The sequence below is a fragment of the Aethina tumida genome, chromosome 5 (genome assembly GCF_024364675.1).
Source record: "Aethina tumida isolate Nest 87 chromosome 5, icAetTumi1.1, whole genome shotgun sequence".
Taxonomy (NCBI): Eukaryota; Metazoa; Arthropoda; class Insecta; order Coleoptera; family Nitidulidae; genus Aethina; species Aethina tumida.
This window is the reverse complement of record NC_065439.1, coordinates 18,215,349-18,231,236: the sequence shown is the minus strand read 5'-3', so window position 1 is coordinate 18,231,236 and position 15,888 is coordinate 18,215,349. Positions and strand designations below refer to the sequence as shown.

General features: G+C 33.8%; 2 protein-coding genes across 2 annotated transcripts in view; both read right to left on the bottom strand.

The window, feature by feature from the left end:
- Positions 1 to 11,429, bottom strand: part of LOC109600492 (octopamine receptor Oamb) — a 71,433-nt gene extending 60,004 nt beyond the window's left edge. The window contains exon 1 of the mRNA XM_049967897.1: positions 11,269 to 11,429. The gene's annotated coding sequence lies outside the window, so the exon portion shown is untranslated. The remainder of the gene's footprint in view (positions 1 to 11,268) is intronic.
- Positions 5,334 to 6,179, bottom strand: LOC126265693 (uncharacterized). The gene has a single exon (XM_049967954.1). The coding sequence runs from the start codon at positions 6,177 to 6,179 to the stop codon at positions 5,334 to 5,336; it is 846 nt and encodes a 281-aa protein (XP_049823911.1).
- Positions 11,430 to 15,888: the final 4,459 nt, after the last annotated feature.

Below are 15,888 nucleotides of genomic sequence, written 5' to 3'. Positions count from 1 at the left end.
ACAAGAATAATGCTCAAACTACATACAAGTAATTAAATATCTACAACTAACTAAATTTGACATGTGAGAGTTTGCTCAACTCAACTATACATTAGAAATTAGATATCTACACAAGGAACCCAACGTATTATTTATAAATAAAATCGCTAATGAACTAGTTTATTAGTGATTTGTGAACACTGAAAGTCAGATGAAACTAACAAAGATTGATGTATTTGCGGTGCAACCGAATCATTCCGTTTTAATAACTCCTAAAAATTTACATCAGCACAAAGGCAATTTACGGCGTTTGATGATTGGACATAAATTATACCACGCGTTCCACATTAACAACTTGCCACATTAAATTTTCGTTTGACAGTGGTCACTATACAATAATTTGTTTAATTGCTGTAAACGCATTCGACGTTAGCGTATACGTTTTTGCGGAGACTGTGACGGTCGATCCGTGCGGTCCGGCCACGTTTATTTGACGTTTTGGTAATGCTGAACAACACAAACAGACGTTTTGTGTCCAGAAAACGCACGGCGAATCGAATGAATAAGGGTGACGGTTCCGTCCGCGTCTCCCCTTTTCGGTCGTGCGACGGACGACGAATCGAGATGACAGGACTAAACGATCGCTTCTTGAATCCCGCGATGTAATTCATGTGTAGTCGAGTGGCCCGTAACTTTTCGGAGGAGTTATAAACATAATTCATAGGCGAACCGGAGGACGATAAATACATGTGACAGTTATAGACCGCTGGAAATGTCAGTCCCAAAGAAATAAGAGCTCGTCCCTCTGACTAATGTGTCATTTCTACTCGGTTTGTGCTACACCGACCAACAAATAGATCTAATCAGAAATGACCAGTGGACTATTTACAACTTGTTCCAATTTGTTTTCGGTTTGAATTGTTTTTGGAGTATTTACTGTAAGATAAATGTTGCGTTTTAGAAACATAAATTGTTGTATTTTGCAAACAGTATTCAATTTGCCAAAGTTTATGAAACGAATTAATATAAGTTAGATGTTGTTATTAACTTCTTTTGTAGTTTTTATAGCTTCTATTTCAACGATTATAGATAACCGTTTTAAGGGTAAAACAAAGAGAAAATGATAAAACATTTGTACAAGAATTAATGTAATAGATATTCTTATATAAGTATCAAATAAAAATTAATTTTAATTGAAGCCTCAAAACAACCCTGACCGCTTATTTAGTCGCATTATCTATAACTAAAGGAAATAAGAAAATAGAATCTGCAGCATTTAATCCAACAAGAAAGCAATTGCATATAAATAAATAGATAGATTTAATCTGAAATAATCAGGGGAGTATTTATAACTTATTCATTCCAATTTGTTTTCAGTTTGAATTGTTTTTGGAATACCTGAAAATAAATAATTTGTTAAGATACAAATTGTTTTGTTTTATATATGTATTCAATTTTCAATTTTACAATGTATTGCACAATTTTTTTAAAATAATTTTGGCGTTCGCTTGTAGATTGAACACCTATTTATACTGTCTGCTGGAGTAAAGGATGGGTGTACGAACACGGGTGGTATACTACAGAAATGCACTTGAGTTTGATAGGTTTATTAATCACTGTGATACACATGGAAGCTGATCCAGACGGAGGAGTACGGACGAGAGTTGACTGAGAGACTGAGAGTGACTGAGCCGTGATTGAGACGGATGACAGACTGAGAGCGACTGAGCCGTGATTGAGACGGATGACAGACTGAGAGCGACTAAGAGAGACTAAGAGTGACTGAGAGTGACTGGGCCGTGATTGAGACGGATGACAGACTGAGAGAGACTGAGAGATCGAGTCAGGGCGCTAAGGCTATTTAAAGGGTGTCCAGGCACTTCCACATCTGGTGGGCCTTCGTGGAACACGCACTTTCTAACGCCACACATGTGTGCCTCAAAGGACAGCACTTTCTACATCTGGCAAGTCCTCTCGGTACTCCACATCTGGCGAAGCTTCCCGGAATACAGAGTTCAAAACATCATAAAATGTAACAACGCTAAAGAACTCAGCAAAACACAATTCGAGGAATTTCCGTGGGGCCTGGGCCCTACATCACCCCCCTACCAGTGATGAAGTTCACGAAAATCCGGCTTGGTACCTATCTACGAATCGAACTCTTCTGTTCGATCTGCGTAGATTTGTTCCTGCAGGTACTGGTAACGCCTGTTGTTGGTTTGGTTCCTGTGGTGTGTCCTGACTGGAACCGGGCTGCGCTGTATCCTTGTTCTTCTTGGAATTGTCACTGGACGGGCCTGGTTGGGCCGTATTGTCCAGTGTTGCTGGTCTATACGGTACAAAAATATACGTATTCCCCACATCGGTATGCACATATTCCTCTGGGATATTCTCTGAGAGAGTATGTGCTGGTTTAAGACGATCTACATTCACCGTGACATGACGTCCGCGGATGTCCAAGGTGAATGTCTGTTCATTCCGCTTAACCACCTTGTACGGTCCCTCATATGGCGGTTGTAATGGTGCTTTAGGACCATCATTGCGTAGGAACACTTGGTCTGCCGTGTGAAGGTCCTTGAAGACGAAAATCTTCGTGTTACCATGACGGCTTCCACTCGTTGGTTTAAGGTTACGCATATGTTGGCGCAACTCCTTAATATAGTCGGAGGCGTTTTCGGCGTTTCGCTTCTGGAAGTCTCCTAGGAACTCTCCTGGTAGGCGTAACGACTGTCCATAGACTAGGTCGGCTGCAGTACCTTCAAGATCGTTCCTCCATGCAGTGCGGATCCCTAGTAGTACCGTTGATAGTGCTTGGGTCCATGTGCTATGCCGATGACACATGATCGCTGCCTTTAACTGTCGATGCAGGCGTTCTACCATGCCATTTGCTGCTGGATGGTAGGCAGTTGTCCGTAGATGAGTCGTACCTAGTAAACTATTAAGGTGTTTAAATAGATAGGATTCAAATTGTCTGCCCTGATCCGTTGTTATACGCAATGGTGTACCAAACCGCGCGATCCATGTGTCATAGAACACACGAGCCACCGTTGAGGCTTCCTGATTAGGCATGGGCACAGCTTCCGGCCAACGAGTGTAGCGATCCACCATAGTTAAGCAATACCTGTTCCCCTCGGAATAGGGCATGATCACAATATCCAGATGTACGTGTTCGAATCTTTCTGCCGGTGGTACGAAATTACCAACTGGTCCTGACACGTGCCGGGTAACCTTCGAACGTTGACATTGCTCACACGTACGAGCCCATTCTCGGCAGTCAGCTTTGATGGATGGCCATACGAATCGTTGAGTTACCAACTTAACCGTGGCCTTGATTCCGGGATGCGACAATCGGTGAACTGTGTCAAAAGCAGTTCGACGGAAGTTCTTCGTGATGAAGGGCCTTGCTGTCCGTGTCGACACATCGCAATATAGTGTGGCCGATGAATTAGGAATGTTTACCAATTTAAGATCGAGTCCTGATTCTTTATCTTCGAGGTAACGACGGAGTTCCGTATCATCCCGTTGTTCCGAGGCAAGAGTTTCATAATCTAAGATACAGTGAACCTCCTCCACTCGCGAGAGCGTATCTGCGACAACATTGTCTTCTCCCGAGATATGTCGAATATCGGTGGTAAACTGACTTATGTAGTCTAGGTGACGAAATTGACGTGGCGAGCACTGGTGATCCTTTTTTCTGAACGCGAAGGTGATTGGTTTGTGGTCAGTATGGATTGAGAATTCTCTTCCTTCGACCATGTGTCGAAAATGCCTTACGGCTTGGTAGATTGCGAGCAATTCTCGATCGTAAGCGCCGTATTTCATTTCAGCAGGGCTCAACTTCTTCGAGAAAAATTCTAGTGGTTGCCAGTCATCACCGATTTTTTGTTGCAAGGACGCACCAATCGCAAAATCCGATGCATCAGTGAATATTGTCAATGGTGCACCCAATGCAGGATGAGCAAGGAGTGTAGCTTGCGCTAGGCACTCCTTTGTATCTTCAAAAGCCTTGATAGCCTCTGGTGTCCACTTAACAGGCGTCTTTCCCTTCTCGTTACCTTGCAGAAGTTGATTTAGCGGTGCTTGAATATGTGCCGCTTTCGGCAGAAACCTTCTGTAAAAGTTTATCATGCCGAGAAACTGCCGAAGTTGCTTCACGGTGTGTGGCTGCGGGAAGCTACGAATTGCGCTAACCTTCTCGGGTAATGGACGAGTGCCCGTGTCTGATACTAGGTAGCCGAGGAATCTCACCTCGGATTTACCGAATACACATTTTCCCGGATTTATAACCACTCCGTAACTCTTCAGGCGTTTGAATAAGATCTCCAAGTGTCGTAGGTGTTCCTCGTGAGATGATGACGCTACAAGAATGTCATCAATATAGGCGAAACAAAACTCGAGACCTTGGAGTACTTCGTCGATGAAACGCTGAAAAGTCTGAGCTGCATTACGTAGTCCGAACGTCATAAAATTGAATTCAAAAAGTCCAAACGGTGTGGTGATGGCAGTTTTCGGAATATCTTCTTCCGCGACTGGTATTTGGTTGAACGCTCGCACAAGATCGATGGTCGAAAAAATAGTCTTGCCGCTGAGTGTTTGAGCGTAATCTTGGATGTGTCTCACCGGATACCTGTCAGGGCAGGTTTTCGCGTTGAGAGCACGGTAATCGCCACATGGTCGCCATTCGTCTCCAGTTTTTGGGACCATATGAAGAGGCGAAGACCACGGACTTTTAGAAGGTCGAGCGATTCCAAGATTTACCATCGTCTGGAACTCTTTCCGAGCAGCTCGCAGTTTGTCCGGGGCAAGTCTTCTTGGCCGTTGCGCGACGGGAGGCCCTGGTGTGGTTACGATGTGATGTCGTGTGGAATGCAATACCTCGCTCGGTGCTCCTCTGGGGCGTGTGATTTCTGGATACTGCTGCAATAGGTCGTGGTACGGTGTTGAACCTGCAATAGTTTTGATGCTCGGTCCGTTGTACTCAGTTACCTCTCCGGTTGAAGTAAGCTGGGTCACTTGGTCTAGAAGCCTTCGACGTCCTATATCCACTAGCAGTCCAAAATGCGCTAAAAAATCAGCACCGATGATAGGCTTGGAAATATCAGCTACCACAAAACTCCAGGTGAAAACTCTCCTCAAGCCCAAATTAAGAGTCAAATCTACTGTACCGTAAGTGTGGATTACGGTTCCGTTCGCGGCTGTCAGTTCGTACGTGGATCTAGTACGCGGCTCTGGCAGATATGTACGTGGATACACACATAAATCCGCCCCTGTATCGACGAGGAACCGTTTTTGGGTAGTCCGATCCGTAACGAATAAACGGCGCGAAGTTGTAGGGCTGATCTCGTTCGGCGCCATTAACGAGTGCCCGAGGCGTTTCCCGCGCTGTGGTACGTGCACGGCTGCTTGCACTTTCTTGCATTTTCGGCAAACTTCCAATGATACCAACACACCCCGTTAGCATCTCTCGGTCTACTGGGACTTCTTGTTCGCGAACGGGATCTCCCACGTCGATTATCGCGTCTCCTCGATAGATCATTTCTAACGTCCAGCTGGTTAATTTGCTGTGATGCCAACTTCTCTTCGACCCGGATTAGCCTTTCAAGAATACGACCCATCATGTCCATACTATTTGGTAAGCTGGCACTCACTGCCCTCGAATTCGAGGCTTTGATGATGTCAAAGGCGCGATCACCGGTTTCCGCTGCCTTAGAAAGTGGCACATTGGGATCCATGCTAACATGCATACGAACATCAGAAGGCAAACGGCTCTCCCAAATCGTTCGCAGAAGCGGCTCGGGTACATCAGGGCCTGCCAGACTTTGTAGACGCCATAGGAATACCGACGGTTTGTCGTCACCTATAGTTTCTGTTTCCAGAAGTTGCCGTATCCGATGTTCGTGTGATAAAGTAAGGCGACTTACCACTCTCTCCTTCAAACGTGAATACGATTCACTGTTTATTGGCGGCTTTATAAGGTCTTTTGCCAATAGAGACACGCTAGGGCTTAGTGCGGCGAAAGCCTGTATAAAACGTTCTACAGGATCGTCTAGGTGGGCTGCATCAAACCTCATTTCCAACATGTCGAACCAAAATTCGGGTTCACTTTCCATAAATGGTGGTAAGATGATGGTTCGGGTCGTACGGGCGTCATCGGTGGTCTCGGCGCTGTTAGTGGCATGTTGATCGGCATTGGCTGGCATTTTTCACAAAATTTTACTCACAACAGATCACGTCGGGGTCACCAATTTGGCGTTCGCTTGTAGATTGAACACCTATTTATACTGTCTGCTGGAGTAAAGGATGGGTGTACGAACACGGGTGGTATACTACAGAAATGCACTTGAGTTTGATAGGTTTATTAATCACTGTGATACACATGGAAGCTGATCCAGACGGAGGAGTACGGACGAGAGTTGACTGAGAGACTGAGAGTGACTGAGCCGTGATTGAGACGGATGACAGACTGAGAGCGACTGAGCCGTGATTGAGACGGATGACAGACTGAGAGCGACTAAGAGAGACTAAGAGTGACTGAGAGTGACTGGGCCGTGATTGAGACGGATGACAGACTGAGAGAGACTGAGAGATCGAGTCAGGGCGCTAAGGCTATTTAAAGGGTGTCCAGGCACTTCCACATCTGGTGGGCCTTCGTGGAACACGCACTTTCTAACGCCACACATGTGTGCCTCAAAGGACAGCACTTTCTACATCTGGCAAGTCCTCTCGGTACTCCACATCTGGCGAAGCTTCCCGGAATACAGAGTTCAAAACATCATAAAATGTAACAACGCTAAAGAACTCAGCAAAACACAATTCGAGGAATTTCCGTGGGGCCTGGGCCCTACATAATAATCTCTTTATAGCTTTTGTAGTCATCATTTCAACAATTATAAACGTTAAAAGAGTTAAACAAAAATAAAATGATAAAACATTTGTATGTACATGAATGACTATAATAGATTAATAGCAAAATAATAACACACATTACTTATAACTAAAGAAAAGGAGAAGACCTATATAAAATAGTACCGGCTACACTGAAGGCAGCAATTACATATAAATAAATATATCTAATCAAAAATGATCAAATAACTTGTTCCAATTTGTTTGAATTAGTTTCGAGGTTTTTCAAAATAAATAATTTCTTTAAAAAACATAAATTGGCTTGTTTTACAATCCGCATTCGATTTTCTAAAGTTTATAACTAAAATTTACAATATTTATGAGGCAATAAGCTCTTTGATAGTTTTTATAGCCTTCAGTTCAAAGTTTATAATCCAGAAAACAGTTAAACGAAAATAAAATGATAAAACATTTATACACAAATTACTATAACAGATTTATAATAAAAATAATAACATAAAACAATATCTTCAATATTTAATGCGAAAGGAAGACATATAAATTAATAGTTCTAATGAGAAATAATTAAAAAACTATATTCAACTTGTTCCAATTTGTTTTCAGGTTAAATTGTTTTTCGAATTCGTTAAGAAACATTAATTGGTTTGTTTGACTACAATCTGTATTTCTAAAGTTTATAATTATAATGTATAATATTTATAAGGTACTAAACTCTTCATTTCAATGATTATATTTCATAGAAGAGTTAAACAAAGATAAAATGATAAAACATTTATTCATGAGTGAACATAGAAGAAATTCAATAAAATTGTACGTATATAATAAAAGTTAATTTTATTTTAGTACTCAAAACAACCTTTATCATATAATTAACCAAATTATCTATAACTATAGAAAAAGAAAAAATCGACATAATGGTACCTGTAAAATTGAATGCAGCAGGAAGACAATTGCGTACAATCAGAAATTATCAAAGAACTATTTACAACATGTATAATTATAATATAATTATTCGTTAAGAAACATAAATCGGCATGTTTTACAATGTGTATATAATTTTCCGAAATGTTTAAGGTACTAAGCTCTTTAATACATATTATATCTTCATTTCAACAATTATAATCATATAATCAAGAGTTAAATAAAAATAAAATGATCAAACATTTGTACATGAATGAATTTAATAAATATTCAATAAAATTGTAAGTATATAATATAAGTTAATTTTAGTTGAATAAGTTAATTTTAGTTGAACAACCTTGACCACTTAATGAGCCACATTATCTATAACTAAAGATAAAGTGAAAACAGACATAAAATAGATGCCTGCAGCATTTACTGCAGCAAGAAGACAATGGCATATAAATAAATAAATCTAATCAGAAATTACTAATGGACTGTTTACAACTTTTTCCAATTTGTTTCCAGTTTGAATTGTTTTTGGTGTACTTCAAGCTAAATATTTCCATTAAGAAGCATAAATTATTATCTTTTACAATTTATACTCAATTTTCCAAAGTTTATAAATGTACCGTTCAATACTTAAAGGATACTTTTATAGTTTTTATAGCCTTCATTTCAACCACCATAATCGTTAAAAGAGTCAAATAAAAAGAAAATAATAAAACATTTGTAGATGAATGAATATAATCGATACCCGATGAAACAGTAAATATTTAATAAAAGTTAATTTTAGTTCAGTCCTTAACTTAGCCTTGACCACTTAATTAGCCGCATTATCTATAACTGAAAAAAATGAGAAAACCCAACATAAAACATTACCTGCAACAGTTAACGTAGCAGCAAGAAAATTGACTATAAATAAATTTACGGCACGCTTTATGGTCTGACTGCGGCACGTGATTCGTATAAACCGAAACATTTTTTTTATCTATTGTTTTACATATTGCATCCGTGCATTTTTCTCGAGTCGACATCTAAAAATACGTAGTTGGACAATTGCTTCATGTTGTAATACATTATCTGGAAGATAAAAATGTACAAGTTACTGTATATGCTGAGACGACTTTCTTAGTGGTCTTGCCAACTACTCGAATAAAAATAAAGTTAATCGTACTTGTTTTTAAAGTAATGGAATTATGTTGTTTTAAGGCTCGTTCAAACTAATTTGTCATGTCGAAAAAATAAAACAAAATGTACCGGATATTACATTACCTTCGTAATTGATTTGTTAATAAAATATTTATGTAAGACTCATTGCTGTTTGAATCAATTAGTATTGTACAAAGAAATCTATTTAAAAAATGTTAATTATAATTGTCATCACTTTTATAGTTTGTCATGGTTGAGGTTTATTGTTAAAACGAAATATATTCTTAATTATCTTTTTAATATAATCAATAAGCAATTTATACTAAACAAAACGTTGTTTAAAGGTTGCAAAATAAACTGATTTGTAATTGTTTTATAATAATAGACCTAATAAAATTAAATTCGAAATATAATATATTAATGGTATGCAAATTGGATTGATTAATTTTGTGTGAATAATAGATTGTGGACGAACAATGGATGTTGAAATAATTTTCCATATTGAATTCCTTTTGACAAATAAATAATGAAGAAATTAAAGGAGTAATTTTATAATAATTCTTTTTAAAGTTTAATATGTATTTTTCTGCTTTCAACTATTTTATAAAATTTAGTAATATTTCTTAATATGCCATCCATACTTTTGTTTTATTTGAATTAAAAAAAATATTTGTAAATTATTTTTTTATACTGATTTAACACGAAATTAATAGAAAATTGTCGATAAAATAAATTTTCATGAATTAATTAAAAAATTTTTTAGGTTTCATTTTTATCGTACTAAATAAACTTTGTATTAAAACTCAAATGTTCTTTCATTTATTATGTATTTTTATAAACTACAAAAATTATTAAAAAGGTATTAATTCTAAACATACAAATAATTAAATAAAAAAATTGCTTCATTACTTTGTAAATTTCATATATGTTTCTTTAGTTACATTTATACTGTCAGTTAATTCAATAAATATAGATAAAAATTAATTAAAAGTTTTAAGCTAAAAAATAACAATAATTTTACAACAAAATATATTTTAGAAATTAGTAAAAAAATAAAATACAATTATTCTTTATTTTATCATAAATTGAATCGTGAATTTTTAAGATTAATTAAAATATACATATAAATTTGCAAAGATTTTAAAATGACAATTAATTTTAATATTTTTATGAGAAAATAAATGAAATGATAAAATAGGAGCAAAATTAAATTCATTTAATATATTTTTGAACCCAAATATGCCAATAATGTATACATTATATTGTTTGAGAAAATTAGGGACAGTTACCAAAAATAAATAAAATGTATTTATTCGAATAATGTTTTATTTTTTGTTTGTAAATAAATTTTAAATATTAGTAAAAAATGAAATATTAATTATTGTGACTTTTTTCTTTTAAAACTTATAAATAAATTATTTAAATAAAATTTCAATTATATCATAACGACAATCAGTTTAAATATTTATATGAGAAAATAATTAAAATAATAAAATAGGAACAAAATTAAATTTGTTTAATCATAATCATATATACAAATAATTTATATATTATACTGTAACAAAAATTAAAAACAAAATACCAAAAATAAATAAAATGTAGTAAATCTACACATTTATTTGACTAATGTATTATTTTCTGTTGATAAAATAAATTTTTGAAACCAATTAAAAAGTTAATATTCAAAATTATTTTTTATTATATCTTCAATTGCAGTTATATTTAAGTTTTAAAATTAATTAAAATTTATAAATGAATCAAATTGCATATCAATGTTAGGAAAATAAATAAAACGATAAAGCAAGGGTAAAATTAAATTTTCTTAATTTTGTATTTAAACAACCGAAAAAATAATTTTTAATAAAATATTTATTTAACGAAAATCCTTAATAAAATCTGCAATCGTTTTCTAGTGAATAAATATTTTTATAAATCATCATCGTCACCCTCATCGATAAAATCAAAAACACCACGAAAGTTGTAATAAGACAACAGTGAAAGAAAGTAATAAAATGCCTTGTCAATTTCACTAAGCACTCACACGTGATAATTATTGTGACTTCCGGCAACACGAATTCAACCATTTTTACGATAAAGTTCATTCAGATGCTTAATTAAAATTTGGGATTAATCAGTTGAATAAAAATAATTGAATTGCGAATCTTCTGGTTATTTTATCACTTTATTATAATTAAAATAATATATATTAATTAAAAATAAATATTTATATTAATTTTTAATTTATTCGTGAATTAATTTCATAAAATTTAAAACTGCAGCTTACATTTTATTGACATTAAAAATTTTATTTACATTTTATGGCATTTATGCCTAATAATGTAAGAAACAAACAACCCCATAAACTTTGATTACCGTCTTATTATCTCGTCGTTTCGTCCTCGAAGAAAACCCAACCACAACAACACCACTGAACCAAAACAAAAAAATAAAAACACGAAAGAAAAAAGAAAATTCGTCAAATCCAAAAACCTTCGACACGGGCGAAAATAAATCCGGCGGAAAAATATCTTGCGTGTACTGTACAACACACGAAGTCGCGTAACGTTGGCGGCGCGAGAGAGAGACACGGACGCGGTTCGGCGTCGATTGTATACCGTTGGAGCGTCTGCGGAGCACTAAAAGCGCCAGACACCGACTCCGCGGGCAGAAGCTTTGCCCACGCTGGCCCGGTTGCCCTAGGACCTTTTTGCTGGCGTCGCGAGCGCCTCGCAGCTTTTCGACGAACGGATCCGGCGCCCGGACCGAGGATGTCTTCTCAGTTGCCGCAAGAAAATTATTCTTGGCGAGTTGTTCGGCTTGGAATTGTTTTTTGTTTAAGTTACCATTAAGCTGCATTTTAATGAAGTCAAAACTTTCAAAGCATTTGATTATTAAATTAATTTTAAATGTCTTAAATACCTCAAAAAAAAACAAGTCCCAATTAAAGTCTTAAATAATTCATTAATATAGAAATATTCTTAAATTTTCATCTAGAACAAATTTGTGTGTTTCAGAATAAAAATAAAAGGGTTACAGTTAATTGAAACTTTGTGACTCTTACATACATAAGTACTTTTGTGCAATGCGTTGATGTTTTTGAAATAATTGGAACATTTATGTTACCCCAAAAACTCCTTAACGACTCCCTGGATGGTCGTAAATGAACAGTGTTCATGCATTCATTAAATGAACTCCAATTATACAATGTAATGTCATAAAAACTATTTCAAAATATCCACTTCACTTAAACCTTTTGATAATATCGGAAATGTGTTTTTCAGGAAGCAGATAGTAATTAAATATTCATTTTTTATCCCATCTTGGTCTGCCAGTTCTTAAAATGTTGATAATTAAGTAAACTATAAATTAGGAATTTAAAATGTAAAACAACTCTACCGTTGGATAATTTATTCACTTGGAAATATTAATCTTAATCGGTCTTACTGTTAATTCTATATGCCAATTTAAGTAAAATAATAAACAGAAAAAGACAAATTTGCCATTATATAAGTGGGCTGGCTTTAATGAATAAAAATAAATATGATTTTTGAAGTTCAGTGCGCACGAATTATCCTAAATAAATATAAGAGAATACTTATATATCAAAAGTTGTGTAATTAAAAAAATTAATATAAAAACCAGTTAGACATAACATTTTCATTAACAAAACGTAATGAGTGTACTCGTCTCAAATGAATGTATACTTTACATTCATGTTCATTCATTCCAATTACATTAAAATAATAAAGGTAAAGTTAAAACCTTTCTGTGACTTTATAAATTTGACACCACATAATAGAAATGTCTTTCTAAAGTACTCCTGTACTCGGTTTCAATTAAATTTTTCTCAGAATCGAAAAGAACACATGAACATATCATTCAACAGCTGATTAGATAAAGTCATTATTTCGGTTTGTTTCGGCTCTTATTTTCTCATCGTTTCATCTTTCCCATTCCAGAAAATTGTCTTAAAGTGTTAGTTCTGTTTACTGCACCTTTAACATGGAAAAATGTTTATTATACTTGAAAAGATTTACACGGATTTGGGTTCGAGAAATATGGTTGTTCTGATAAGATTTGGATAAAAAGTTGAGACTATTAAAACTTTACCTAAATGCCAGTTTGAAAGTTCCCTATCCAGTTTGCCATTTAATAACCGGATATTATTTTTATTGCTTCCAGTTTCTTTTATTTGTTTAGTTTGTGCCCGCAACACACAACAACTGAACCATTTATCTGATCCGAACTTTCCAATTTATTTCAACCTTTTTCCTTGATCACTTTAACACAATTACAATCAGGCATATGTTATGTTTTAATTAAAACGGAATAAATAAAATTGATTTCAGCGGTGATCAATACTTCGCACCCGGATCAGCGTTCAGATGAGTGGGGTGGATGAATATATTATTCAAATCTCGGATCAAAACTAATTAAAGTAGGAAATTTGATGTATTAAAAGTTTTATTCGGATCCTATTTAAGTTATTAAATTGAATTGATCTTCGGGATTGCGGAATAAATATTTAAGTGTGGCAAGTTCGCACTGAAACTCTGAATGGCGAAAACAAACAAACAAAATCTTTGTCCGGACTTAAAATTTTATTTCAGTTCATTGGTTTATTATTGACATTTGAAATATCGATAGTTTTTAGGCTTTCTGTAATTTATAAAATTGGAAAGTTTAAAAATTTAGTAAAGTTTTAAGTAAATAAAAAATTATAGAAGGATACTTATGAAATTTTATTTAATAATTTTTAACTTAATTTATTCTTTTAAAAATTGAGATTTTATAATTATATATATAATATATATATATATATATATATATATATATATATATATATATATATATATAAGATTTACCTTTATTATTTTAATGTAATTGGAATGAATGAACATGAATGTAAAGTATACATTCATTTGAGACGAGTACACTCATTACGTTTTGTTAATGAAAATGTTATGTCTAACTGGTTTTTATATTAATTTTTTTAATTACACAACTTTTGAAATATAAGTATTCTCTTATATTTATTTAGGATAATTCGTGCGCACTGAACTTCAAAAATCATATTTATTTTTATTCATTAAAGCCAGCCCACTTAAATAATGGCAAATTTGTGTTTTTCTGTTTATTATTTTACTTAAATTGGCATATAGAATTAACAGTAAGACCGATTGAGATTAATATTTCCAAGTGAATAAATTATCCAACGGTAGAGTTGTTTTACATTTTAAATTCCTAATTTATAGTTTACTTAATTATCAACATTTTAAGAACTGGCAGACCAAGATGGGATAAAAAATGAATATTTAATTACTATCTGCTTCCTGACTATTTTTAAATTTTATTGCAATATTTAATTATTTTTAATATAAAATATTTATCGATTAAATTTAATTTATTCTTTTAAAAATTGAGATTTTATAATTATATATAATATATATATATATATATATATATATATATATATATATATATATATATAATATATTTAAAAATGTAAAATTACATTTGTAAACTTTTATATTTAATATAATAATAATATATATAATTATAATAATAATTAATAATAGAAAATACCTTAATTCAAAATTGTATTTCAATTTATTAGTTTGTTGTTGATATTGACTTGAAGTTTTTATTTGTTAATTTTTTGACTTATACATTTTTTTTTTAAATCGGAAAGACTTTTTTAAAATTAAACTCATTAAAAAATAAGTTCAACAGAATAATATTTAAATAATTAATAATTTTTTTAATTTGGTCTTGACAGTTTTATTTCAAAAATGTTTAACTTATAGAACATTTTATTTATTCAATTTTTTTATTAATTTCGTGGCATTTAAATATTTTAATTATTTTTTTGATAGGAAATATTAGACTGAATTTTTATTATATTTTTATTACAAATTGAATTATTTCTTCTAAAAATTTTTGAATTAAAAAGATTTATTGTTCGTACATATTTTAAACTATATTGTTACTAAACTATAGTAATTTAATTCATGCAACGTTGCATGTTTCTGATTACCTATATGTTTTTTTTAATAACTCTTAGAAATCGAATTAATATTAACATATTTTTTATTAGAGTTTTTATGTTTTCTTTCCAAGTAAATTAAGTTATGTCTTTATCGTAAGACAGTAATCATAGAAAATTCCTTAAATGACCAATAAAATTTTAAAAATTTTCTAAATGAATATGCATCGTAGTTTAATGTCCCTATGCAGCAATGAAGGAATATATTCTATTACACATATTAACCAATTAATTACGGAAGTTTTGTTTATAATTATCTAATAGAGGTAATGTGATATCGGTAAATGTACACTCACTAAATTTGGCAGTATTAAACGATTATATTTCTGACTAATATCGGGCTTCAAGTTTGAAACTACAGGTGCATACACTTAGTAACCTGTATTATGTCAGGCCACATTACAACCACCATCCGTTCCCTTTTATCCAAGTTGTAAAATAATTTCATACGTTGGTAAATTTCTAACGCCGACAACATTTTCCCTATTTTATTTGTGCCGACACGTTGCGGGAAATCGGAGTCCCTTTCAGATTCACTTTCTGTTTTCCCATTGTCGGTCCCTGTGATCTTTGAAACTAACTTAACCGAACTCCAAGAGTCCTTTATTATTTCAATTCGGTCCATTGTTTGTGACTAATACTTTGAAGTTTTCGGAAACTGAGCCCCCAACCCCCCATTTATTGCGATCGATTTGTTACCTTGAGGACAACGAAAATCTTCGTATCGTACCACTTGCGTCAATGGACCACGCAAAGTAATTTAACCGATAAGTAGTCCGGCAGTTTCGGGTTAAATGTTTCACCGGGTAAATTAATTGCACAAAGCACACGTTGCAACGCGGCAAACAAATATTTTATATAATCTATATCGTGATTCTTGATTTTGCTCTTTGGACGCCTGGATTAATGGCCCACGAACATGCACCGGTTAGATTGTATTATTTCCT

Coding starts and splice junctions, on each gene's coding strand:
- LOC126265693 (XM_049967954.1), bottom strand. CDS start 6,179: ATGCCAGCCAATGCCGATCAACATGCCACTAACAGCGCCGAGACCACC.